The 26,453-nt window shown below is 40.4% G+C and overlaps 1 protein-coding gene across 8 annotated transcripts in view; it reads left to right on the top strand.

Moving 5' to 3' along the window:
• nrxn3b (neurexin 3b) overlaps positions 1-26,453 on the top strand; it is a 402,487-nt gene that overhangs the window by 339,003 nt on the left and 37,031 nt on the right. For 7 of the 8 annotated variants that reach the window (XM_016678682.1, XM_007566141.2, XM_016678681.1 and 4 more), the window contains one exon: positions 1,811-3,655. In XM_016678682.1, the coding sequence (XP_016534168.1) occupies positions 1,811-2,160 (350 nt within the window). In that variant the 3' untranslated portion in view covers positions 2,161-3,655. Of the gene's footprint in view, positions 1-1,810; positions 3,656-8,785; positions 8,789-26,453 lie in introns of those variants that run through there. The other variant, XM_016678683.1, reaches the window with a different exon arrangement.

The raw sequence follows: 26,453 nt of genomic DNA, 5'->3' as shown, positions 1-26,453 counted from the left end.
TGAGAGGAGGCATTAACCCTGCAGCTACAGCAGGGTGATTGTTTGAAGAGGAGGCTTAACTCCTCCGACTCAAAACCTCCACAGTGTTTGAGAACAAACTAATCAGCTGGCATATCCCCCCCTCTGAAAACGTCCCTAATAACAGGAGTGTGTGTGAGGGGTGGGGCTCCTCTCTGCTGTAATTTATCTTCGTGTACTTATCACACGAAATGGAAATCCAGCCTGTTTTGATGATGGAAAGATAATTGGAGGCTTTCTGATGGCGGAGTGTCACGGCGCGAGCGGCAAGGTGCGCCGCCGCCCGACAGAGCCGCGCTTATTAATCGCTTGGATTATCGAAGCTGGCCTCTCGTCTGTCTTAAACACACACACACACGTGTGGGCGGATGTCGAGGGAGCCCGCTCTCCTCCACCCCCCCTCCACCACCATAACGCGACCTTCTCGCGGTACATAATGCCACTATAAACTCCCCTTTTAAAATTCACAGCACATAAACGTCTTAACCTTTTCATAAAGTCCCTTTAACAACCGCTAAAAACACTGACAGGTTTTGGGAGACAAAAAAAAAAAAAAAAAATATCCCATTACTGCTGCATGCATGGCTCCACATGTGTTATTTCATTTTCTGTGATATGAACGCCACCCCCCACCTCCACCCACCACGCCCCGTCTCCCTCCATACCTAATGTGTTCTGTGCTGTATAGCAAACACAGTGGAACAAAGCTTGCAGTGCTGCTAGTTTGTGAATTGCACAAATGAGAAATGTAATTATGATTCTTGTTTTGTGGAAGTTCCATGCATTTCAATTTCATAATTAATGCATGAGTAGTGTGTTTTGACTGTAATATTTAGCCGTCGTCTAATCAAATTCGCACGGCACATTAAGACTCATTTTGTCTTTATAACACGCCAAAGCCCGTGTATGTATTTATTCATCATTTCCCTGCACAAAGTCCAGTGTTTAGTCAGGGAATATATTATCCGTAGAGTAAACTTTCCAGCTCATTTTTTTAGATGTTACTTTCAAATTTGCATGTTCTCCATTTAAATGTGTTTATAGTATCACAGGAGGGCGAATGGTTATTTAGCTCTGCTACTTGCTTTGAGTAAATGTGCAGTTCTTTCTCATCATTTAGAACCTAATTTAATTGCGAACTGAAATACATTGCTTTACATAAGAATTTTTTTGGTATCACTGTAAATCCTGTACAAATGATGCACTTAGAGGTAATTTCTGTTGTTTACTGAACAGCCTTTGTGGACTCTTTGTCAAATTGCTCCATCGCCAACTTTGTACCCAAGCGTTACTACTAAGTTCCTTCCCATTTCCAATTCAAACCCGAAAGCTACTTTGCACAGGTCTGTCTTAAGGTGTATAATAGTTAATTTCTTCCTTGTAGATTAGTATTCTGATCAATATATGTGTTTATATGTTATTTTTGAAACTTTTTTTTTTTTTATCGATTGAGATGTGGATTCTTGTTTGATTCAATTGACTGGAGAAACCAAATATAATAGGTTTTTACCCATAGCCAAACCATATCATGCATGCATGCTATTTATTGTGTAACTAAAGACAAATATACAAACGGACTTACTTCACTAAATCTTCTTGATGTTGAAGTACCATGTTGTTGTTACGAAACATCTTGTAGTTCAGTTTTGTACCTGAAAATGTTTGGTGTCCAACAACCAAATCTCAAAATGTACAATCTGGTGAAGGGGCAAAGTGACAGGCGCCCGTATGTCTTGCATTAGGTACCTTTCTTGTTTGCCTCTTCACCCTTTTGCTCTTCTTCCTGTCCCAGGCCGGCAGCTGACAATCTTCAACACCCAGGCCACTATTTCTATCGGAGGAAACGACCGAAAGCGGCCCTACCAAGGCCAGCTCTCCGGCCTCTACTACAACGGCCTCAAGGTTCTCAACATGGCCGCCGAGGGCCACCCTAACATCAAGGTGAACGGGAGCGTGCGGCTCGTGGGAGACGTGCCCACCAGCCGTGGCGCGACGCGCACCACCACTTCGATGCCTCCGGAGATGTCCACCACCTTCATTGAGACCACCACCACCCTGTCCACCACAACCACCCGCAAACAGCGCTCGCCACCGTCTATTCAGGTACAGCTCTTTGGGACTAATGAAAGGTGTACGTCGTGAGGTGTTGCGTCGGTTCCCAAGTGATTTTTGGCTGAGGGCGTGAGGCTAACGCTAGCATGTGTGGAAGCTGCAGCAGCCGATACGCTCTTCCCTGACAAAGTTGGTTATTAGAGTGGAAAGAAGATATGTTCAAAATTCAGGCTGGACATCCACAGAAGAAATTGATGTGTAGAAATATGCAAATGTATGCTGCTTTAAAACTAAACTTGTCAATGTTAATGCATTAATATTAGTAATGGAGATTAGGTGCAACACCTATTTTGGCCTAACAGCCTTTTTCCCCGCAGAGGGTTACCTGAAATCAAATCAGCACGTTACACGGTCTTGTACTGCAGTTAACAACGCAGAGCCACAAACACAAGTGAAAAGATGTATGCTCAGCGGTAAATTTAGCTTTTAAAAAAAAACACGGTGGTTAGAGCAGACACTGTAGACGTTGATGTGTCCAGATTTCAAATCCCGTCCTCAGCTCCTTAGCCACTTATCTTTCATCCCTTTCTCTTAAATTATTCAAATTAGTCAAATAAAGTCCACTAGTACCAAAGAAATTCTGAAAAAAAAAAAAAAAAAACATCTTGTTGAACTTTTGGATGAAACCAATTTAGTAGCAACGATGAATTATCCTTCCACCAAACCACAGCTAGCCTATAGTTAACATTTCTAAATTACATTTGAAGCAAAATAACTTCTTTCAAAGCTTCCCAACTATGAAAATCTTGAAAACTGAGATGTTGAGTTTGAGAAATTAAGACATTTCTTAAATATTTTCTTTAACATTTCAAGCTTACAAAGTTAAGTATAGTGATTAATCATGATTAATCAAGGTGCTCGAGTGTGATTCATGTGATTAAATTTTTTAATGGATTGACGGTACTAATAAAAACCGCTCATATATAAATGGTATTATCTTAACGTTTTCTGTTTAGCAGTGCTCCAAAGCCAACAACATAAATATCCTGTGCAGTAGGCACTGGTTTCCTTTCAAATAGGATTCATACAAAATAAAAAACAACTTTAGTGTTTTGTGGAAAAAAGCAACAATTCAAACAGATGGAGGTTCAGTTTTCGCTTAAAGGTTTAAAAATGCCCCAAAGTGTAAACATGAGAACCATTCCCTGCTCTTTACTATTTAATGTGGTTTTGGAACGGACCGCGGTTTGGATTACGTCTGCCCTCCCTTTTTTTTTTTTTCCCTCTGCTTGATCAGCCAAGGTCAGGACACTGTATTTCTCATTCTGCCAGGGATCGAAGTGCTGCTGTTCGACGAGCCGTGCCTTTTCTGCTTCACCATCCACCAATCTCCCTTCTCCTCCACCTCTTATCTGTCATGCAACGTGTTTCAGGACCGAGAGAGAGGGCTTCCTCCAATACGCTCCGAGTCCGAGCCAATGAATGTCACAGCCGTGCCAAGAAAGCAATCACGCCCAGCAGTCCTTTGACACCCGGAGCACAAATTGAACCCTTCATTGTCTATATTAAAGCAATAACTCTCCCTCATGAGTGAGACGTGGCTGTTGTGGATGGGAGGTTTGGCTGTTGTGGATGACAGACCACTGTTATCTCTTTCTGCACCTCGGCATCAGATTGTCTGCTGCGCAATTATGATGACCCTCCATGTCAGTGCTGACACTTCTTACTCTGCACGGGAGTGGCCGTGCAAAATGCCAGGCCGAAGTCGAAGTGAAGATAGAAAGATGCACGACAAAAACAAAGCAATCCGTTTCCTTCCCCTCCATGAGTCAGCGATGATGACTTAGCCGAGATACATTACCGTCTCTGGCAGTAACAGCAAGGTCACATCATAAAGAAGATGGCTTGTGTCGTCTCAGGCAAATATTAATATCAAGTGAAGTCAATAAAGTTCTTCCTCGGAAAGACCTTTTTGACAACGCGCTCGACTTTTCAAGGTGAAACGAGCAAATATCTCTCCCGTCGATATCCGTAATGCCTCCATTAGACGCCAGACAATGCTCCTTGGTAACTCAACAATAACAATGTAGTTGCCTGGCCTCTCCAACTTTCCATTTTATTTTTGTATTCCTTCTGAGAAAACGCCTTGGTCATTCTTCTTCCACCAGCCACCGTGACAGGCCTGGCTTTGATTCACGTTGCCGCGTCGCAGTATTTCATTTGCCGAGGCCTTTAATTTTACAGTTCCCCAGCCGGCTGTCAGACACCGTGGTGCGAGCGGTAAGGAGGGGACCTGTACCCGTTTGGCAGATTTCCCCCACCCCTCTGGGTAGTGTAGGGGAGTTTAGGGAGTTGAGCTATCATTAGTGATGTACTGCAGTGCTGGAAAGAGCTGTAGGCCCCTGTCGCGGTACTGGACTCGAGCACATGAGCAGCTGTTTCCAAACCCGGGGTGCCTGAGTGGACTAAAATGTGTGTGTGTGTGTGTGTGCATATGCGACCGGGGTGTGTTCACAGATGTCTATTTTAGGTCCACTGAACCGAGTCTACCTGTTTTGCCGTTCCGAGACGAGAAGCGGCTCGTCCCCTGACATCTCTGCTTCAACAGGACGAGAGGCAGGGGTGTGAAGTGGAGAGACCAATCTCACGCTTAATTAATGATGGCTCCATGGGGAGGGACATGCACCGACATGACAAACACCTTTCATTTTCTTTTTATTCTCTCTTGCTACCGCTGTCGTGTTTGGTTGTTTTGTGGGACACCTGGGTTATTATCAGGGGAAAAAAAGCACCAGTTTGACATTTTCAACAACTTTTTATTGACTTTGTGCAGAGAATTGGCGTTTGTTTGTTTTTTTTTGTTTTGTTTGTTTTTTGTTTTTGTGGTTTTTAACTGGTCAGGTTGTTTTATTTAAACGGTGTGCTAAGCTTTAAACGTTCATCCTCAGATGGCAAGGGCAATGTTTTGCAAAACGCACTTCATTTTTGGAAAATCATTGAATTTTTGATTTCATTCAACTTTTAAACTTTTTATTTTTTATTAAATTTATCTCAGAGTCAGATAGGACCACCGACTGCCATTATATTGATTGCAAGTAAAAGCTTTGAGAAAGAAGTATGGATAAAAGCACTTTCAAACAAGTGATGGCTTGATTTGGATAATTTTTTAAATCCGGGGTTGAATGCAACCCTGGATCTACACCCAGATATCAAGTAACTGAATCATTATAGCATGAGGTACATTAGACTGAAAGTAAATTAAACCAATTATGTGACTCACTTGAAGAAGGCACTCGATTCCCAGCAGGTTCTTTCTGAAGACATGCATTTTGAGGGGGAAAAAATGCAGATTTTCTCCTTAATCTTGCCTACAAGTAAACAAAAGAAATCTCCCTTTCAGTCGATTTAGATGTGCCTGCATTCAGTTTGTTTATCAGCTGCACAGCTACAGGAGCGATTTTAAATGGTTTTTACTATGTCCTCTTTGTTTCTTCTTGACTAAATAATCTGAGACCTGACACTGAATATGTCAGCGAGCTACTTTTTCCTCCTTCATGTTTGCCGGCTGCTTTGTTGTCAAAATCTCAGTGTCTTCTGAAGATTCATCTTTCTGTGCTTTATCCATTAAGAATTGAGAACATTTTCTTTGATCATGTTCTGTAAATAAGGGTGACAAATGCAGTTTAAGCTCCCTACAGGCATTCCTTTTGAACCGTGTATTGTTTAGTTCTGATTGCCCACACTGCTACTTTTTGACATTTACGGGTACTTCAAACTTTACTGTGGATGAATCTATACTATCACCTTGCCTCGTAGCATTTCACTGAACTTGCAAGACAAGGAAATTGTTTACTGAAGGATTAATCCCACCAGCTAACTAGCTAGCAGGCAAGTTAGCAAACTAGCGAAAGGAGAAAAGAAAGAAAGACAGAAAAGGATTAGCTCTATTAGCTTTACAAAATGAGACAGTTCTAGTTGTCTTAAAGGGCTTTTTGAGGAAATTTATATAATTGGTATGTAAAACAAATTCAAAAGTGTTGTGACTCTAAGGGGAACTATCTCAAGAGACGATTTCTTCACATTAGCAATGTAGCTTTAAAAGCCACTAATCTTATTTCAACAAGTCTGACACAAGTGGGAAACAGAAAGATGTGTTTTAAAGCTTATCATTTACATGTCAAAAGGGCTACTTGATTAGCATTTACAAAAGCTAAATATGGTGCAGATAACAACCAACATACGCTAATGTGAAACTGCCCTCACCTGACACATTTTCACATGATGACGTGAATTTTTCTTTTCATGTAGGACATTTTTTTTAAAAGAATGCAACGAGAGTAGGAATAAATTCTCCTTTTTCACTCCAGTTAAATTTCTCTTCAACAAATTGTAACCTTGAAGGCTTAAAAGTTTCCATTGCAAAAGCACAAAACACACTTAAAAAAAAACACACACAAAAAATGAAGTGATAAACTACAGCAGGTATTCCTTTTCAAGTGGCTCTAAAAGCTCTCCAGATAAACTGATTTTAGACCAAATGCACCAAAGCACTTTTCCTACATTTTAACACTGGCTGATTTGGCGAGGATAGTCAAACTGGGAATACTCATTTATTCTGGGCACTGCATCATGGGAGATCAGCGTCTCCTGTCCACAATTAACTCGCTACGCTCATGTGAGATGTTTGGGAACAATTAGAACGGGAGGGCTGCAATCTAGAGTACCGTGGGGGGAAAGTGGCGAGGGAGAGACGCCGCAAAGTGATTTGCATGTTTGCCATGTTAAAGAAATTGCTCGCGTCCATCATCTTCAGCTGGTGCCCTTTTGCTCAGGAGATGGGCAATGAGAAGCAAATTGTTTGTTGTATAATTGGGATTTTATCTTACTTTTTTTGCTCAGGCTTGGATACATTTTCAATGATAAGTTTTGTGTTGAATCAGTTGCTATTTCAGAATGTTTATGGAGTTTTTATCACTAAAGAAAGCCTGAAAAGCAAACAAATATATATTTATATATATATAGTTTATTTTTATGTTGTATATTTTGTCATGGTAAGACAGAGGTCTGCAGTCTAAAGCTCCAAGACTGTCTATGGTTCTTTGGGTACTTTGTCTGACAATAATGTAGATCTGTACGGTGCTTTTTAATAAAAATTAGATGAATAATAAATGTGTTTCGGTGAAATATATAGGATTTCCACAACAGAATGATTTTGTCATCCCTTTGTNGTCCTTCAATCAAGCAAATGGTGATAAAAAGTGAAAAATTCCAACTTTTGTTATATATATTTTTTTTTTTACATTTCTGTCAGTGTTACTTAGAATTTTGAAAAGTGTGATTTGTGTGTGTGGGGGGATGGGGGGAAGGAACTTAAAATAAAACCATATGCTTGAAAAAAAAATAGAAATGTTCAACTTGTGTTGTGTTTCTTTTTGAAATTTCTGTCAGTGTTTCCCAGAAACCTTGGTTTTTAATAAAGGGAGCACTTGTTATAAAAAGCTCGAGAAGCCCTTCAGTCTTCATTTGTGTGTGTCTCTTTCAGGAACAAGGAAAAATCGGCGTGACGTTTAACATCGGGACAGTGGACATAAGCGTCAAGGAGTCAAACACAGAGGTAAACGATGGCAAGTACCATTTGGTCCGATTCACGAGGAACGGGGGCAATGCGACCTTGCAGGTGGACAACTGGCCAGTCAACGAGCACTTTCCCTCAGGTACAGCCAGCATCATTTATCATTTATCTCGTAACATAAAAGTGATAGTTCTATACAGCCTAAGAATCACTGGACACCATCTATTTTTATTATTTAATTTTCAAGGGCAGTCGGCGTTTGAGTTGACAGCCCGGGAGGCAAGCGCTCACGAAATGGTTGTTTGGCAAACTACGACTCAAAATACGTCAGTCCTTTCACACTACCATACCTGAGTCGGTGGGGGTGGGAACACTCTGAGCCAGGATCCTTTGTCTTGCAAGAGGCATTAACTGTGCAACATTTGGCCAGCTCAATACGAAAAGAGGGATTCAAAGGCACCAAGAGGCATTTTGGTCGATGGAGAGGCGAGAAGGAGAAGGAGGCAGAGAACCTAGGGTGGCCTGTTGGCCAGATAACACCGCTGCCTCCCTGTATCTCTCATTCCCAGGTCAGCAGAAGCAGCATGCCAGCAGAATACAAATAGGCTCATCAAACAGAAACCGCTCCGTTTGGAGGTCTGGGAACTCTGCTTCTCTGTAGTAGATACTTGTGTGCTGCTCTCCAAGTGAGGAGAGACTGACAGAGTGGAAGGACAAGAAGAATGATCTCTTCCTGCTTCTACTCGAGTCCGGTAAATTGGACCGGCTCTCCTCAATTTCTGTCTTGGAAGTCGCCCAACTTTCAGAAAGCTACATTGTTTCCCTCTTTCATGTTCTCCAATTTAGATGGTGTGATATAAGGTGGTATGAACTTCCTCGACTATCTTGGTAAAATAGTGGCGTAAAAGCAATATTGCGGTTGCTTTGGTTGTATTGTTCTTCCAAGGAAGGGTGCAGTCATGAACTGAGATATATCAGGTGCACACTCGGCCAAAAACAAACAGAAAAACTGCAGACTTCTGGAAAGACAGCAGATCTGAGTTGACCACTTTAGCCCCCACATGATGCTCCCAGTAGCATGTCTTCACCAGAACTGCTTCTTTTCTTGGCACAACCTGGCATGCCGGGTGGTTTGGTTCAGAGCCAGTGCAGGTGACGCTAATTTCTTCTGTCTTGGGCTTTTTTTTTTGCTTTTGGCTGTTTTCCGCTTTTAGTTGACCAGATGACTTCAGACAGGTTTCATAACTCCATTCCAGCCTGAGTAATGGGGCAAAACGATGAAACAAACCAATGCATTATGGAGTCAAAAGTAACATCAACAAATTCGATTTATAGCAGTGAGCTGGTGGTATTGTTGAGTGGTTTTTGTTTTCAACATTTTACTGAAGCACATTCACTAGAAGGGCAAAAGAGTTTTCTTTACCTGTTTTAAACAGAAATGAACACCAAGTACTTTTGTAAATAATGACACTTTAATGCAAAGTTGGAACTTTTAATGGATGGTTAATGCAACTTTTACAGCAACTTTGCATTAAAAGTGTCATTATTTACCGAATGACATTTCATGACAACAGTTATAGACATTCATAAAGACTCCTTCATGTTTATGACAGAGTCATGTCAGTCTTATGAACACCAAATTTTACTATCATTAGCCAATCAGGGACTTTTTTTTTTACCCCTGGACGTCATGAAGATCTCATTTCTGCCTACCAGTTGTTGTGTTCAGGCAATCAAAAGTGTTGCAGTTGACTTCTGCACCCATCCTAAGTGTTGGTAATAAAGCTGCAGGAGCCCTCAGTGCCCTTCCCTTTTTCAGCCCTATAAAAGTCTTCTCCTCACATCTTGTGAGTAATTGCATATTAGAGTCCAGGCTCATGCTTTCTCTAACTCCTAATGCTTTGCTCAACATGAATAGCAGCCAAAATGCTCCGGTATACAAGCATAGGGGAGAAAATTTTACTTTTTATGCCAACATTGTGGATTCTGCAAAAGATGGGTTCAAGTCAGACAACATTCAGATTTAATCAAATTTTTCTTTAACTTTTTTGGCATCATTTTGTTTTAATAACTTCATTAAGTTCACATCTTGTTTAGAAACATCCAAATAACAATCATTTATATTTCATTAAATGAATATTTAAAGCCAGGATCTGGGACATATTTTCATAGAGCCGATGTGTGTGTGTAAGTTAGCAGATATGAGTCAGTTTCGCGAATATGTACAAATACACAGTATAAAAACAAAGAACAACTTTTCTTCTCTACAGAAACGACACCTTGGGGTAAAAAAGAAAAAAAAGAAAAGCCAAGTTAAGAAATTTAGCTTTTTTTGCCATGCAACTTATTTTTGATTATAACCAAAGGTAATAAATAAAGATGAGTTTTAAAATTTTTGCTGCTGTAGTTTGCAGTAGTGCTGCCAGGATCAAGACTACGGTGACAAATTATTCTAACGCGACAGAAGAAGTATATTAAAAGCACATTTACGCCTACAGCAGTTCGGTATACACGGTTTAGGTGATACATTTCTAAAAGTTTGAGCAATGGTTGCAAATAAGCTCGATGAGATATTTACTGTATGTTAGATTTATTTCCCTGCTGTGCCTGATAAAACAGTCTGAGAGCGTTTATACGCTTTAGCTTCTATTTTCATTAGTAAGTCAGCAGTTCAGAGAGAAACAGGCGTTCGAGTTTTGACAACAGGTGCGGCGTTGACAAATTGAGAACATCAGCTTTATGAAAAAATAGATGGAATCACTTAAACACTGTCAAGACCGAGCGAAGACAGCAAATGCAATAAAGTGAAGATTGAACGTCTCGTAGATTATAAAAAAGCAAAGTTTATTGGCTAAAGTTGGTGTTCAGCAGGCCAACCGATGAGTAGGGGTAGCAGCAAAAACAAGAAACATTTCTCAAGAATAAAACAAGAAAGGTTAACAAGTGCTTTGGATATAAAAAAAATTCTTTTACTGAATATATTTCTATCTTTTTTTTATTAGAAAATGATAGAAATATCATAACATTGTCATCACACATCAGTAATCTACACATTCAAGCCAAGTAAAATTAGTTCATGGTATCATTTTATATGGGGAAAGAAACTGGAATGACAGAAAATAAATAGTGAACGTACTTCAAGACATCTGCATGGAGAAACTGGTCACAAACATTACTCTGGTGTGAATTTGACCCATTATTCCACTCAAATTGTCTCATTTGGAAATCCATACTTGTTTTCTCTTTAGACTTTTATCAAGAACATCTCAGTTCATTCCTCCTACTTTCAGTAATATGAAGTTTCCAGGACCAAATGCTGTAAATCAGCCTCCACCGTGATGCTTCTACCTGCAAGCCTTTGGTGTTTTTTGGGTTGATTTTGTAAAACTATTCCTTCTCTGAACGTGGTGTGTGGAGTGATGCCCAAAGAGTTCAGCTGATCTGATGAGACTCTCCCAATATTTCACTGTCTGAAGCAAAATCTTCATCAGCAAAGCCTAAACATGCATTTTCTTCAGCAGTGGAGTGTTGCGCAGTAAGTGTACATAAAGGATTTTGTGGTTTGTTTTTTCTTTTTACTAGCTTCTTACGTGACCTGGGCATATTTTGCTCTAAAACACAAAGTCTTACTGTCAGAACTCTCAAGAGGCAGTGAAATTATTTTTCTTTCCACCTATCAGTCCAATGACTCTCACCACAACGTTCAGAATTCTAGAAAATGTGGCAACAGCACAACTTTTTTTTTTTTACTTTCATCAATCATAACAATATACAACTCTTTTTTTTTTTTTACTTTCATCAATCATAACAATATACAACTCTTTGGTAAAGAGAAACTGTTTAACAGGCCACCATTGGATCAGATAATCAATCAATACTCATTCTGTATTGTATCATATCTTCTTGCTCAAAACTTCCTTTGTGGGACTGATTTGTTTGTGTCAGTCGATTACTCGGAGTCGTTGCCAAGATCTGGTGTGAATTTAGCGTCTAAATTTAATTGCTGGGGAATAAAACATTTATTTTAACCTTATTTTATTTAATGGAAAACACGACAGGGTACTAATATCCACATTGTTGATGTTGAGCCATCTGCGCTCCCAAGATATCAAGATTCTATTAGCGCAGCCGAACGCAGGGCGACATTCACCCAGCGGTTTCCCAACATAAAAATAGAACCCTTTAATGCTGTTTGTATTAAGAAATCAGAGTCCTCAGCAGCGCCGCTCATCCGTACAACAATGTCCCCCACTCTGATCCTATACAGGAACGTTTCCGTCAGGCTTTCGGGAGGAGAGGGGGGAATAATGCGTGCGCGTTTGCGTGTGGGCGTTGGATTTGTGCGAGTGTTGACTGCTTTGTCTCTTCCTTTTCTCTAATTATTCTCCCCCCCTCTGTCGGAATCTTCTCAGATCTGTTCTTTTTTTCCTCTTTTCTTTTCCTCCATCCGTGTTTCTCCTCCTCCTCCCAGTCGCAGCTCATCACGGGTTTCGCATCTCTCCCGCAGTCCCGTGTACTTGTGTGACAGCCCGCATTTCTGCAGGGGCTCGCCTTTTGTTTAGTGAGAGGGCTCCAATTTCCTTATATAACATTCAGAATCGCTGTACTCTTTGATTACACGGTCTCGATTTATTTTATTTTATTTTATTTTTTTTTGTGTGTGCACGAGCTTGAATCTTTGAATCAAAGAATTACAAGATCCAACCGGGCAGAAATTGCACATCGCCCTTTTGCCTTGAGCTGGCTGCGGTTCACGCATTGTCTCAGATGAATGGCCATTAGCCTAACTACTCAGTCAGTGCCTGAGGGAAGCTACGTCTTTCTGCGTGTGTGTGTGCGTGCGTGCACGCGTTTCATCACTCGTGGTGCACGCTAGGTAGTTAGCCGTAGCAGCAACAATCCCGCTTTCATTTTAAAACACATACGGATGTACGATTCTACAACCTGACACAGACATCAGACGATCTTTTTTTTTTTTTCTAGAATCACAGTGATGTAGAAAAACGAACAATTCCTCATGAGCGAGACAAATCCCAGTGTGTCCGTGGGCCAAACGCAGTTAGCCCTATCTGAAACACCATCTTTTGATTCTTTTTGCTCTGAGCTCTGCCTGACTAATTTGTTCCTGCAACATCATCTGAAGATGACCTGAAAAATGATGAATACACTCCCCGCTTTTGTCCCATTTCCACCGGAGTGGACACTGATGGAAGAAAAACCAAAACAAACAAACAAACACACAAAAAAACAGGTTTTAAAGTAGAAAACATTCGTTGGCGTAGGGCAGACAAGGCAGACGCGTGTGAACTGATGGAGAGAAATGCATTTGTGAATGAGGAAAAAAGTAAATGGATGACAGCAGTTGAAGAGGCTTATATCACCGAGATGAGTGCGCCGGGCTGATTGCTGAGACACGGAGAGGGAGAAAATGAAGGAGCGGAATACGACTGGATGAGAAGAAAAGAACGAGAACGAATGACCTGAGGATGAGGACAGAGAGAGAGAGCCAGCAGTGAAAGTCCGGTGTATATTACAAAGAACTAGGTGGCGATGGGTATTCATAAACAGTGGCTAGCTGCAGATTTGAGCCTGTTTTGGGACAGTATTAAATACACTCAACGTTCCCCTCCTCCCTTAAAAAAAAATTACAAAATAAAAAATTCCAGGAGCCTGTCACTGTAGACATTTTCACCGTTCTGATGTGCTCTCGGCTCTGGCCCCCGTGATGGAGCCCTGCTGAGATCAGTCTGGCAAACAAACTGAGTAGAACGAAGCGGCAAATCAGCAGATGACTGTCGCCCTGCCAGTGTTTGTGCTGACTGAATGGCTGCCACTGACAGGAATAAAAAAAAAAAGCTCAACATTGTTTTGGCTGGGAGAAAAAAATATGGTGAAGGCATGCAGGAGGGTGGAAATAGGTACAAGCAGAGTGTTTATGTATATAAATCTTATTAAACGTAAGGGAAATAGGTTATTAGAGGATTAAAGAGGTTAGCTCGGTTTGAGCATATGCACGTTGAGATACTACGTCGCTTTGGAAAAGAGCACATTTCTAATTAATCTTTTGCCGCTGTTGAAATGGAAAAAAAAAAAACCCCAGAAAAACAAGTTGCCACAAGAGGAAATGTTGCATATGGGTGTTATTTTAGCGGCAGCCTGGATGTGAGCTAATAAACATGACTAGAAATGAAGGTTTTGATCTAATAATTGAAGCTAGTCCTGATTAGAATAAAAATATAACAAAATGCTTCACTATTAAGGAAAAGATCTTCTTTTACATCAGACCCAGCTCCTTCAGACTAGTAAGCAACAATTAGCAAACACCTGGTGGAACTGCACATCAGCTAAGCCCATTATACGAGCTGTTTCACAGTAAAAACGTAATGAAAGAGTTAATAGAGGAGCCATGTTGTGATCCTTCCTGAAGGCGGAGTTTCAGGAAGAGCAGGAGTTTTTAAAGAGACAGAGACCCAATTTGAAAGTAAAATTTCTTTATTGGCACATTTGATACATATATACAGCATTTTTCCAACTGAATGTAACACAGTGATTTGATAATGCTATAAAATGGCACATTGTGGCTGGAATACACATAATACCTCCCCTTCAGTCAAAGGTAATACTGAGCTCATTTTATTGTCTCTTATTCACCATCTTTGAATGTTAAAGAACAATCTGACCACAAAACGATAAAGCTTGAAAAGCAGACAGATTTTTATGATCAACAATAAACCTTTATTGGCAAGGTTACCCGGTGTGGAGTCACCTCTGGAGAACTGAATATCAATTTGACAAACTATAGAGATTTTTCTCATTAGGTGGACAATTAGCTTGTGGTGTATTCATTACCGAAGATCCGTCAACCTCATTAATCACCTGGAACAGTCCGAGAGTTGTACCTGGGACTGTTGCCATTAGCAATCCGCGACGAGCTCATGGATTCTTCTCTCTGGTTCGGGGTTGAGAGGACACTTTCAAGTAGCTAAAAACAGAGAGAGAGAGAGAGAAGACAAATGAAAACTCTGTTGCATTAATATCCCAACGTTCCCGTCCGTCCTCTGATTTCACTTCCAACCATAATGGCTTCCTCTGTGGCCCTTGTCCAGAGGAGAGTGTATTTGGCTGCCACCTGAAACCTGCCTGAGATCAAAGGGAGGAGGAGGGAGTCCTGCGCGTAGCTGATTAACCTGCTGGCATACTACTGACACAGTCCTTTAGCTCCCTGAGCTCCCTCGCAGCCATAATCACGCTCCTTCCCAGCTGGATATAAACGGAGCACTTGGCTAGATTTTCCTCTGAATATTAAAAAAAAAAAAGGCAGGCAGGAAGGAAGGAACGCTGCGGCTTTATGTGATTGCGTCGCGTTCCCAGCCCAGTGTAATTTATTGTAATGAAGGCAAATATCTGAACTGCGCACCGGGTGGGTGTGAGGACAAGCAGAATACGATATGCGCCCAATCAGGCGGCTCCCTCCCCAGACGCTCACATAAAGTTAACATTCACCGCCTAAATCACTTGAGACAACACCGTATGCTGCACATTTGCGCAGTTATGAAACCATGTTAATATACCATGATGGGTTTCCGTTCCTTTTTTTTTTTTCCATCTCGCCGACTTACTGGCTGACGTCATGCTGTCATCTGTAATTCTCTGCGGGCTCTTTGTCATTTGAAGACAGACTTCCGCGTCTCAGTCCTCCGCTCCCGACAGACCGCCATTGTCAAACAAAACGTGGCACACGCAGTGGGGGAAGGTGTTGCACCAGAAATACTACTTAGTTCTCACTCACCACTTTCTCTCCAAAAGGCGGTTTGTTATATTTATAACGGACTTATCGTAACCCTTTATGTTTGTAGCAGTTCTCAGGTAACAACCACAAACTTTAGTGTTTTATTTTGTTTTATTGGGAATCTATATAATAGGCTTAAAGTCTGTAACCTGTGACTTGGAGTCAAATGTGGCCCTTAATGCCCTTTAGTTGGGTATATATTACTTTTTGTTTTTTTAAAGAGGAGATGTTATGTAGCATTAATTTTTGTGAGCTGTGTATCATATTATAATTCTCTCATTCAACACACACCTGGAGTGTTGCTTTGATTCTTTAATGCATGTTTGAATCTCCTGTGGCAACCATTCGAGATGACTTAACACTTAGCCTATGTCCACGCAGCTCCTTCAGACTAGCCAGCAGCATTTAGCAGACACCTGGTGGAACTGCGAATCTGCTGAGCTCATCATACAAACTACTTCTCAGTTCAAAGCTCCTAAGAATGGTTGTAAACAGCCTGAAGGAGGAGCATTGTTGTGACGACATGCTGAAGGCAGGAGCTTCTTAAAGAGACAGAGGCCCAATTTTAAGGTGCCAAATTACAAAGTCAAATTTCTCTTTAGTCATATTTGATGTATGCTGCATTTTTTATAACAAATGGAGGAGACACAGTTAATAGATTGTTATATAAAATGGCACCATGTGGAGTATACGTGATACTCTTTAAACAAAAGTAATATTTAGCATTTCAATTGTAAAAATACTAATTTAAAGATAACAAAAAGGCAAAAGTGGACTGTTTTGTGTTTCTTTGTCATTAGGTTACAAACTTTATATTTTTTTCATAACTTTGGATAAATCCAGGTTGTTCAAGAAAATGTATTCTTTCAAAAACGGGACAAAAGTGTTTTGTTGTTTTTTTTTATTATTGTAGTGGTTAAGATCCCTCGGTCCCCCAGTCAAAATGCTGCCACCATGATGATGTACAGTTTTAGTTGTTTGCAACACGTTGCTTTGCATGTAGGTGAAAAGCTTTTCATTGTGGTCTCATCTGACTAAGGTAGAACGCTTGTTCCAAACTCCAAACAGACCTTCAACGTCTTTCTTTCAACACTGGGAATCTTGTTACCATCAAATGAGGCTGAAAACACATGCACACCACACTTTCCAGAGTATACTTTTAAAAGCTATCGAAAGCCATGCGTCCTTTTCAATTGATTCACTATTATGCCCCTCTTCCACAATCCCACTGGGATACTTTTCAGGGTTTGTGGTCGGAATGTCGGAAAAGTGTGAAAAAATGTAAGGGGCTATAAATACTTGGAACATGTTAGCTGTGCTCTTGAGAGAAGCAAGTATGGCAGCGTTTTTTAAAACATTTTTTTTTTCATTATTCTTTACCCCAAAAGGCCTCCCACTAAGTCAGTAATGATCTCATTTGTATGCATTGTCCTCTTGAAATCTGTGCCGCTGTGGGATCTCACCCCCAGTGGGTCTGCCATACTTAGAATTACCACTTTGCTCCCCTAACTTTGCCCTCCTTTCCTCTCGAAGCTCCATCCGTCCAAACGACGAGTCACACAAAACCGTTTGCTGCTCCTATTGAAATCTAAAAAAAAGCAGATGGTGTCCAGTGGGAGAATTAGTGCTCACATTAACCGAGTTTTTACCTCTCATGAAGCCGGTTAAGCTTTGTTTGTACTTCATTTATCTGATATTATGTATTTTATGATGTATTTGCTGTATTTGTGTTTTTACTCTTTCCTGCAGGTGATTTTCTGCTTTTGTTTCATGCATATGATGTGTAATTCTTTGAATGTGGAGTGTTTTAAACAAATTTACAGCCTAAAGTTCAACTAAATTGTGGAAAGCAAAAAAAAAAAAAACTCCTAAAGCTTTTCTAAATCATTCTAAACGCAGCTAAACCTCATCATAAACCACTGTATAAATGTTTGTTGTCTGTTGCCAACTGTTTCAAGCTGTTTGTTAAACTCTCGAACTCCAAAGGCAACAGCGACATTGAGCGCTATCAAATGGCAAATAAGAAAATCCCGTTCAAATATACCCGGCCAGTAGAGGATTGGCTTCAGGAGAAAGGTAAACCTTTATTTAACTTCTAGAATGTTTTTCTTTCTTTTTATTTTTTTTTCCAATCATTTCATCGGCTTGCTCCCTTTCAACCTCCGAGAATGAGAAAACCCCTTAAAAAATCTATAAAATAAATCGTATTTTTATGTGATTTTTTTTTTTTTTACCCCTCGTTTTTTTTGCCATCATCACCTCTTTTTTTTATACCTTGTCCAATCATGGTGTCCAGTTAAAGGGACTGCGACAGAAAGATCAGACACTCTTGCTCACACTGAATTTGACTGAGAGGAGGCATTAACCCTGCAGCTACAGCAGGGTGATTGTTTGAAGAGGAGGCTTAACTCCTCCGACTCAAAACCTCCACAGTGTTTGAGAACAAACTAATCAGCTGGCATATCCCCCCCTCTGAAAACGTCCCTAATAACAGGAGTGTGTGTGAGGGGTGGGGCTCCTCTCTGCTGTAATTTATCTTCGTGTACTTATCACACGAAATGGAAATCCAGCCTGTTTTGATGATGGAAAGATAATTGGAGGCTTTCTGATGGCGGAGTGTCACGGCGCGAGCGGCAAGGTGCGCCGCCGCCCGACAGAGCCGCGCTTATTAATCGCTTGGATTATCGAAGCTGGCCTCTCGTCTGTCTTAAACACACACACACACGTGTGGGCGGATGTCGAGGGAGCCCGCTCTCCTCCACCCCCCCTCCACCACCATAACGCGACCTTCTCGCGGTACATAATGCCACTATAAACTCCCCTTTTAAAATTCACAGCACATAAACGTCTTAACCTTTTCATAAAGTCCCTTTAACAACCGCTAAAAACACTGACAGGTTTTGGGAGACAAAAAAAAAAAAAAAAAATATCCCATTACTGCTGCATGCATGGCTCCACATGTGTTATTTCATTTTCTGTGATATGAACGCCACCCCCCACCTCCACCCACCACGCCCCGTCTCCCTCCATACCTAATGTGTTCTGTGCTGTATAGCAAACACAGTGGAACAAAGCTTGCAGTGCTGCTAGTTTGTGAATTGCACAAATGAGAAATGTAATTATGATTCTTGTTTTGTGGAAGTTCCATGCATTTCAATTTCATAATTAATGCATGAGTAGTGTGTTTTGACTGTAATATTTAGCCGTCGTCTAATCAAATTCGCACGGCACATTAAGACTCATTTTGTCTTTATAACACGCCAAAGCCCGTGTATGTATTTATTCATCATTTCCCTGCACAAAGTCCAGTGTTTAGTCAGGGAATATATTATCCGTAGAGTAAACTTTCCAGCTCATTTTTTTAGATGTTACTTTCAAATTTGCATGTTCTCCATTTAAATGTGTTTATAGTATCACAGGAGGGCGAATGGTTATTTAGCTCTGCTACTTGCTTTGAGTAAATGTGCAGTTCTTTCTCATCATTTAGAACCTAATTTAATTGCGAACTGAAATACATTGCTTTACATAAGAATTTTTTTGGTATCACTGTAAATCCTGTACAAATGATGCACTTAGAGGTAATTTCTGTTGTTTACTGAACAGCCTTTGTGGACTCTTTGTCAAATTGCTCCATCGCCAACTTTGTACCCAAGCGTTACTACTAAGTTCCTTCCCATTTCCAATTCAAACCCGAAAGCTACTTTGCACAGGTCTGTCTTAAGGTGTATAATAGTTAATTTCTTCCTTGTAGATTAGTATTCTGATCAATATATGTGTTTATATGTTATTTTTGAAACTTTTTTTTTTTTTATCGATTGAGATGTGGATTCTTGTTTGATTCAATTGACTGGAGAAACCAAATATAATAGGTTTTTACCCATAGCCAAACCATATCATGCATGCATGCTATTTATTGTGTAACTAAAGACAAATATACAAACGGACTTACTTCACTAAATCTTCTTGATGTTGAAGTACCATGTTGTTGTTACGAAACATCTTGTAGTTCAGTTTTGTACCTGAAAATGTTTGGTGTCCAACAACCAAATCTCAAAATGTACAATCTGGTGAAGGGGCAAAGTGACAGGCGCCCGTATGTCTTGCATTAGGTACCTTTCTTGTTTGCCTCTTCACCCTTTTGCTCTTCTTCCTGTCCCAGGCCGGCAGCTGACAATCTTCAACACCCAGGCCACTATTTCTATCGGAGGAAACGACCGAAAGCGGCCCTACCAAGGCCAGCTCTCCGGCCTCTACTACAACGGCCTCAAGGTTCTCAACATGGCCGCCGAGGGCCACCCTAACATCAAGGTGAACGGGAGCGTGCGGCTCGTGGGAGACGTGCCCACCAGCCGTGGCGCGACGCGCACCACCACTTCGATGCCTCCGGAGATGTCCACCACCTTCATTGAGACCACCACCACCCTGTCCACCACAACCACCCGCAAACAGCGCTCGCCACCGTCTATTCAGGTACAGCTCTTTGGGACTAATGAAAGGTGTACGTCGTGAGGTGTTGCGTCGGTTCCCAAGTGATTTTTGGCTGAGGGCGTGAGGCTAACGCTAGCATGTGTGGAAGCTGCAGCAGCCGATACGCTCTTCCCTGACAAAGTTGGTTATTAGAGTGGAAAGAAGATATGTTCAAAATTCAGGCTGGACATCCACAGAAGAAATTGATGTGTAGAAATATGCAAATGTATGCTGCTTTAAAACTAAACTTGTCAATGTTAATGCATTAATATTAGTAATGGAGATTAGGTGCAACACCTATTTTGGCCTAACAGCCTTTTTCCCCGCAGAGGGTTACCTGAAATCAAATCAGCACGTTACACGGTCTTGTACTGCAGTTAACAACGCAGAGCCACAAACACAAGTGAAAAGATGTATGCTCAGCGGTAAATTTAGCTTTTAAAAAAAAACACGGTGGTTAGAGCAGACACTGTAGACGTTGATGTGTCCAGATTTCAAATCCCGTCCTCAGCTCCTTAGCCACTTATCTTTCATCCCTTTCTCTTAAATTATTCAAATTAGTCAAATAAAGTCCACTAGTACCAAAGAAATTCTGAAAAAAAAAAAAAAAAAACATCTTGTTGAACTTTTGGATGAAACCAATTTAGTAGCAACGATGAATTATCCTTCCACCAAACCACAGCTAGCCTATAGTTAACATTTCTAAATTACATTTGAAGCAAAATAACTTCTTTCAAAGCTTCCCAACTATGAAAATCTTGAAAACTGAGATGTTGAGTTTGAGAAATTAAGACATTTCTTAAATATTTTCTTTAACATTTCAAGCTTACAAAGTTAAGTATAGTGATTAATCATGATTAATCAAGGTGCTCCAGTGTGATTCATCTGATTAAATTTTTTAATGGATTGACAGTACTAATAAAAACCGCTCATATATAAATGGTATTATCTTAACGTTTTCTGTTTAGCAGTGCTCCAAAGCCAACAACATAAATATCCTGTGCAGTAGGCACTGGTTTCCTTTCAAATAGGATTCATACAAAATAAAAAACAACTTTAGTGTTTTGTGGAAAAAAGCAACAATTCAAACAGATGGAGGTTCAGTTTTCGCTTAAAGGTTTAAAAATGCCCCAAAGTGTAAACATGAGAACCATTCCCTGCTCTTTACTATTTAATGTGGTTTTGGAACGGACCGCGGTTTGGATTACGTCTGCCCTCCCTTTTTTTTTTTTTCCCTCTGCTTGATCAGCCAAGGTCAGGACACTGTATTTCTCATTCTGCCAGGGATCGAAGTGCTGCTGTTCGACGAGCCGTGCCTTTTCTGCTTCACCATCCACCAATCTCCCTTCTCCTCCACCTCTTATCTGTCATGCAACGTGTTTCAGGACCGAGAGAGAGGGCTTCCTCCAATACGCTCCGAGTCCGAGCCAATGAATGTCACAGCCGTGCCAAGAAAGCAATCACGCCCAGCAGTCCTTTGACACCCGGAGCACAAATTGAACCCTTCATTGTCTATATTAAAGCAATAACTCTCCCTCATGAGTGAGACGTGGCTGTTGTGGATGGGAGGTTTGGCTGTTGTGGATGACAGACCACTGTTATCTCTTTCTGCACCTCGGCATCAGATTGTCTGCTGCGCAATTATGATGACCCTCCATGTCAGTGCTGACACTTCTTACTCTGCACGGGAGTGGCCGTGCAAAATGCCAGGCCGAAGTCGAAGTGAAGATAGAAAGATGCACGACAAAAACAAAGCAATCCGTTTCCTTCCCCTCCATGAGTCAGCGATGATGACTTAGCCGAGATACATTACCGTCTCTGGCAGTAACAGCAAGGTCACATCATAAAGAAGATGGCTTGTGTCGTCTCAGGCAAATATTAATATCAAGTGAAGTCAATAAAGTTCTTCCTCGGAAAGACCTTTTTGACAACGCGCTCGACTTTTCAAGGTGAAACGAGCAAATATCTCTCCCGTCGATATCCGTAATGCCTCCATTAGACGCCAGACAATGCTCCTTGGTAACTCAACAATAACAATGTAGTTGCCTGGCCTCTCCAACTTTCCATTTTATTTTTGTATTCCTTCTGAGAAAACGCCTTGGTCATTCTTCTTCCACCAGCCACCGTGACAGGCCTGGCTTTGATTCACGTTGCCGCGTCGCAGTATTTCATTTGCCGAGGCCTTTAATTTTACAGTTCCCCAGCCGGCTGTCAGACACCGTGGTGCGAGCGGTAAGGAGGGGACCTGTACCCGTTTGGCAGATTTCCCCCACCCCTCTGGGTAGTGTAGGGGAGTTTAGGGAGTTGAGCTATCATTAGTGATGTACTGCAGTGCTGGAAAGAGCTGTAGGCCCCTGTCGCGGTACTGGACTCGAGCACATGAGCAGCTGTTTCCAAACCCGGGGTGCCTGAGTGGACTAAAATGTGTGTGTGTGTGTGTGTGCATATGCGACCGGGGTGTGTTCACAGATGTCTATTTTAGGTCCACTGAACCGAGTCTACCTGTTTTGCCGTTCCGAGACGAGAAGCGGCTCGTCCCCTGACATCTCTGCTTCAACAGGACGAGAGGCAGGGGTGTGAAGTGGAGAGACCAATCTCACGCTTAATTAATGATGGCTCCATGGGGAGGGACATGCACCGACATGACAAACACCTTTCATTTTCTTTTTATTCTCTCTTGCTACCGCTGTCGTGTTTGGTTGTTTTGTGGGACACCTGGGTTATTATCAGGGGAAAAAAAGCACCAGTTTGACATTTTCAACAACTTTTTATTGACTTTGTGCAGAGAATTGGCGTTTGTTTGTTTTTTTTTGTTTTGTTTGTTTTTTGTTTTTGTGGTTTTTAACTGGTCAGGTTGTTTTATTTAAACGGTGTGCTAAGCTTTAAACGTTCATCCTCAGATGGCAAGGGCAATGTTTTGCAAAACGCACTTCATTTTTGGAAAATCATTGAATTTTTGATTTCATTCAACTTTTAAACTTTTTATTTTTTATTAAATTTATCTCAGAGTCAGATAGGACCACCGACTGCCATTATATTGATTGCAAGTAAAAGCTTTGAGAAAGAAGTATGGATAAAAGCACTTTCAAACAAGTGATGGCTTGATTTGGATAATTTTTTAAATCCGGGGTTGAATGCAACCCTGGATCTACACCCAGATATCAAGTAACTGAATCATTATAGCATGAGGTACATTAGACTGAAAGTAAATTAAACCAATTATGTGACTCACTTGAAGAAGGCACTCGATTCCCAGCAGGTTCTTTCTGAAGACATGCATTTTGAGGGGGAAAAAATGCAGATTTTCTCCTTAATCTTGCCTACAAGTAAACAAAAGAAATCTCCCTTTCAGTCGATTTAGATGTGCCTGCATTCAGTTTGTTTATCAGCTGCACAGCTACAGGAGCGATTTTAAATGGTTTTTACTATGTCCTCTTTGTTTCTTCTTGACTAAATAATCTGAGACCTGACACTGAATATGTCAGCGAGCTACTTTTTCCTCCTTCATGTTTGCCGGCTGCTTTGTTGTCAAAATCTCAGTGTCTTCTGAAGATTCATCTTTCTGTGCTTTATCCATTAAGAATTGAGAACATTTTCTTTGATCATGTTCTGTAAATAAGGGTGACAAATGCAGTTTAAGCTCCCTACAGGCATTCCTTTTGAACCGTGTATTGTTTAGTTCTGATTGCCCACACTGCTACTTTTTGACATTTACGGGTACTTCAAACTTTACTGTGGATGAATCTATACTATCACCTTGCCTCGTAGCATTTCACTGAACTTGCAAGACAAGGAAATTGTTTACTGAAGGATTAATCCCACCAGCTAACTAGCTAGCAAACAAGTTAGCAAACTAGCGAAAGGAGAAAAGAAAGAAAGACAGAAAAGGATTAGCTCTATTAGCTTTACAAAATGAGACAGTTCTAGTTGTCTTAAAAGGCTTTTTGAGGAAATTTATATAAATGGTATATAAAACAAATTCAAAAGTGTTGTGACTCTAAGGGGAACTATCTCAAGAGACGATTTCTTCACATTAGCAATGTAGCTTTAAAAACCACTAATCTTATTTCAACAAGTCTGACACAAGTGGGAGACAGAAAGATGTGTTTTAAAGCTTATCATTTACATGTCAAAAGGGCTACTTGATTAGCATTTACAAAAGCTAAATATGGTGCAGATAACAACCAACATACGCTAATGTGAAACTGCCCTCACCTGACACATTTTCACATGACGACGTGAATTTGTCTTTTCATGTAGGACTTTTTTTTTTAAAGAATGCAACGAGAGTAGGAATAAATTCTCCTTTTTCACTCCAGTTAAATTTCTCTTCAACAAATTGTAACCTTGAAGGCTTAAAAGTTTCCATTGCAAAAGCACAAAACACACTTAAAAAAAAACACACACAAAAAATGAAGTGATAAACTACAGCAGGTATTCCTTTTCAAGTGGCTCTAAAAGCTCTCCAGATAAACTGATTTTAGACCAAATGCACCAAAGCACTTTTCCTACATTTTAACACTGGCTGATTTGGCGAGGATAGTCAAACTGGGAATACTCATTTATTCTGGGCACTGCATCATGGGAGATCAGCGTCTCCTGTCCACAATTAACTCGCTACGCTCATGTGAGATGTTTGGGAACAATTAGAACGGGAGGGCTGCAATCTAGAGTACCGTGGGGGGAAAGTGGCGAGGGAGAGACGCCGCAAAGTGATTTGCATGTTTGCCATGTTAAAGAAATTGCTCGCGTCCATCATCTTCAGCTGGTGCCCTTTTGCTCAGGAGATGGGCAATGAGAAGCAAATTGTTTGTTGTATAATTGGGATTTTATCTTACTTTTTTTGCTCAGGCTTGGATACATTTTCAATGATAAGTTTTGTGTTGAATCAGTTGCTATTTCAGAATGTTTATGGAGTTTTTATCACTAAAGAAAGCCTGAAAAGCAAACAAATATATATTTATATATATATAGTTTATTTTTATGTTGTATATTTTGTCATGGTAAGACAGAGGTCTGCAGTCTAAAGCTCCAAGACTGTCTATGGTTCTTTGGGTACTTTGTCTGACAATAATGTAGATCTGTACGGTGCTTTTTAATAAAAATTAGATGAATAATAAATGTGTTTCGGTGAAATATATAGGATTTCCACAACAGAATGATTTTGTCATCCCTTTGTCACTCTCTTTTTTTTTATCATTTTAATTTCTCTATATTTTTGTCATCTTTTTCTTTTTTTTTCAATGAATATTGAAAATTCCATTTAGGAAAATTTATAAATTCTTATTACTTCTTTCATTATTCCATTGCATATAAATAGTATTAATCAATTAAGCTGCAAAAAATATATATCCATTTGGTATTTAAAAACTTTTGCTTCTCTTGACACATTTTATTTGGAAGAAACAGAAGCAAAAATCGTAATAAACCAAACTTTGATCTAGATTTTAAACCAACACAAATACATACATGATTTTGAAAATTACACCTGGTTTTCAAGAGAAAAGATTTTATGAATTGGTATTTTGACCCATGAACAAACAAAGATCCCCACAGAGCAACACGGTGGTGGTAGCATCATGCTGCTCTTCAGCTGGAATGGAGAACCGGGTCATTTACTGATGGATCTAAGTGCAAGAGAAACCTGGAAGCAAACCTGCTGGATGGTGAGAAAACCTTGACATTTAGTGTACACCCAAAGTTACAGTGGTTTAGGGCAAACCAGGTTCTTGTTAGAGAATCAAAGTTGAGATTTTAGTCCAAGCGAGAATCAGTGGCAAGTCATATAGATTGATTTTCACAGATGCTGCCCAAACGATTTGACTGAGGTATTTTGCAAAGAAAAATGGGAAAGAAGGAACATTTTAAGAGGCGCTGGATTAGCAGTAAAAAGTGGTTCTACAAAGTAATGACTCAGCTGGGCTAAATATATGTACCTGTCACAAATTTCAGAACTGCTTTAGAAGAAGAAAATGGAAAATTACGGGTCATTTCTTTTCTTATTTTCACTTGTCCGCTGCTTTGTGCTGATCTGTTACATAATATCCAGATAAAACGCAATGAGGTTTGTGGCTGAACGGCTACAAAACTGTGGAAAAGTGAAAAGAGTAGGAAAACTTCTGTAAAACCTTTGTAAAGTCACTGTGAAGAGTGACTGAATAGTCTATAAAAGGTCAAATTTCAAAGTTATGCAGCATTTTTATAACAACTGAAGGCAACACAGTTAACATAACGCCGCCCCTTTAAGCATTACATCCTTTAGCTTTCGTTAAGCTTGAATGTAGCCTCTCCCATTAAGATACATGATGATCACTTATTTAGTCTTCACCTTAGTGAGGGTTGCATCATGCTGCGCCTCCACATGTATGGGAATATTTGATGCGTTCCTAATCACACGGGGAGATATCGCCTCCTACTTTTGGTCACCTTTTCTGCACTGTTGTGCTCAGCTTCCCTCACAACCACGCAACTAATTGCAGAAAGGTCAAACGAGAGAGCAGGTATTCCTGGAGAACCTATCTTCAACCATTCTATTTTTTTTTTTTTTTGGTTGCC

The sequence above is a fragment of the Poecilia formosa genome, unplaced genomic scaffold, assembly GCF_000485575.1.
Source record: "Poecilia formosa unplaced genomic scaffold, Poecilia_formosa-5.1.2 Scaffold187, whole genome shotgun sequence".
NCBI classification, from domain to species: Eukaryota; Metazoa; Chordata; class Actinopteri; order Cyprinodontiformes; family Poeciliidae; genus Poecilia; species Poecilia formosa.
Note: the sequence above shows the minus strand (reverse complement) of the source record. Positions and strands in the feature narration are given on the sequence as shown.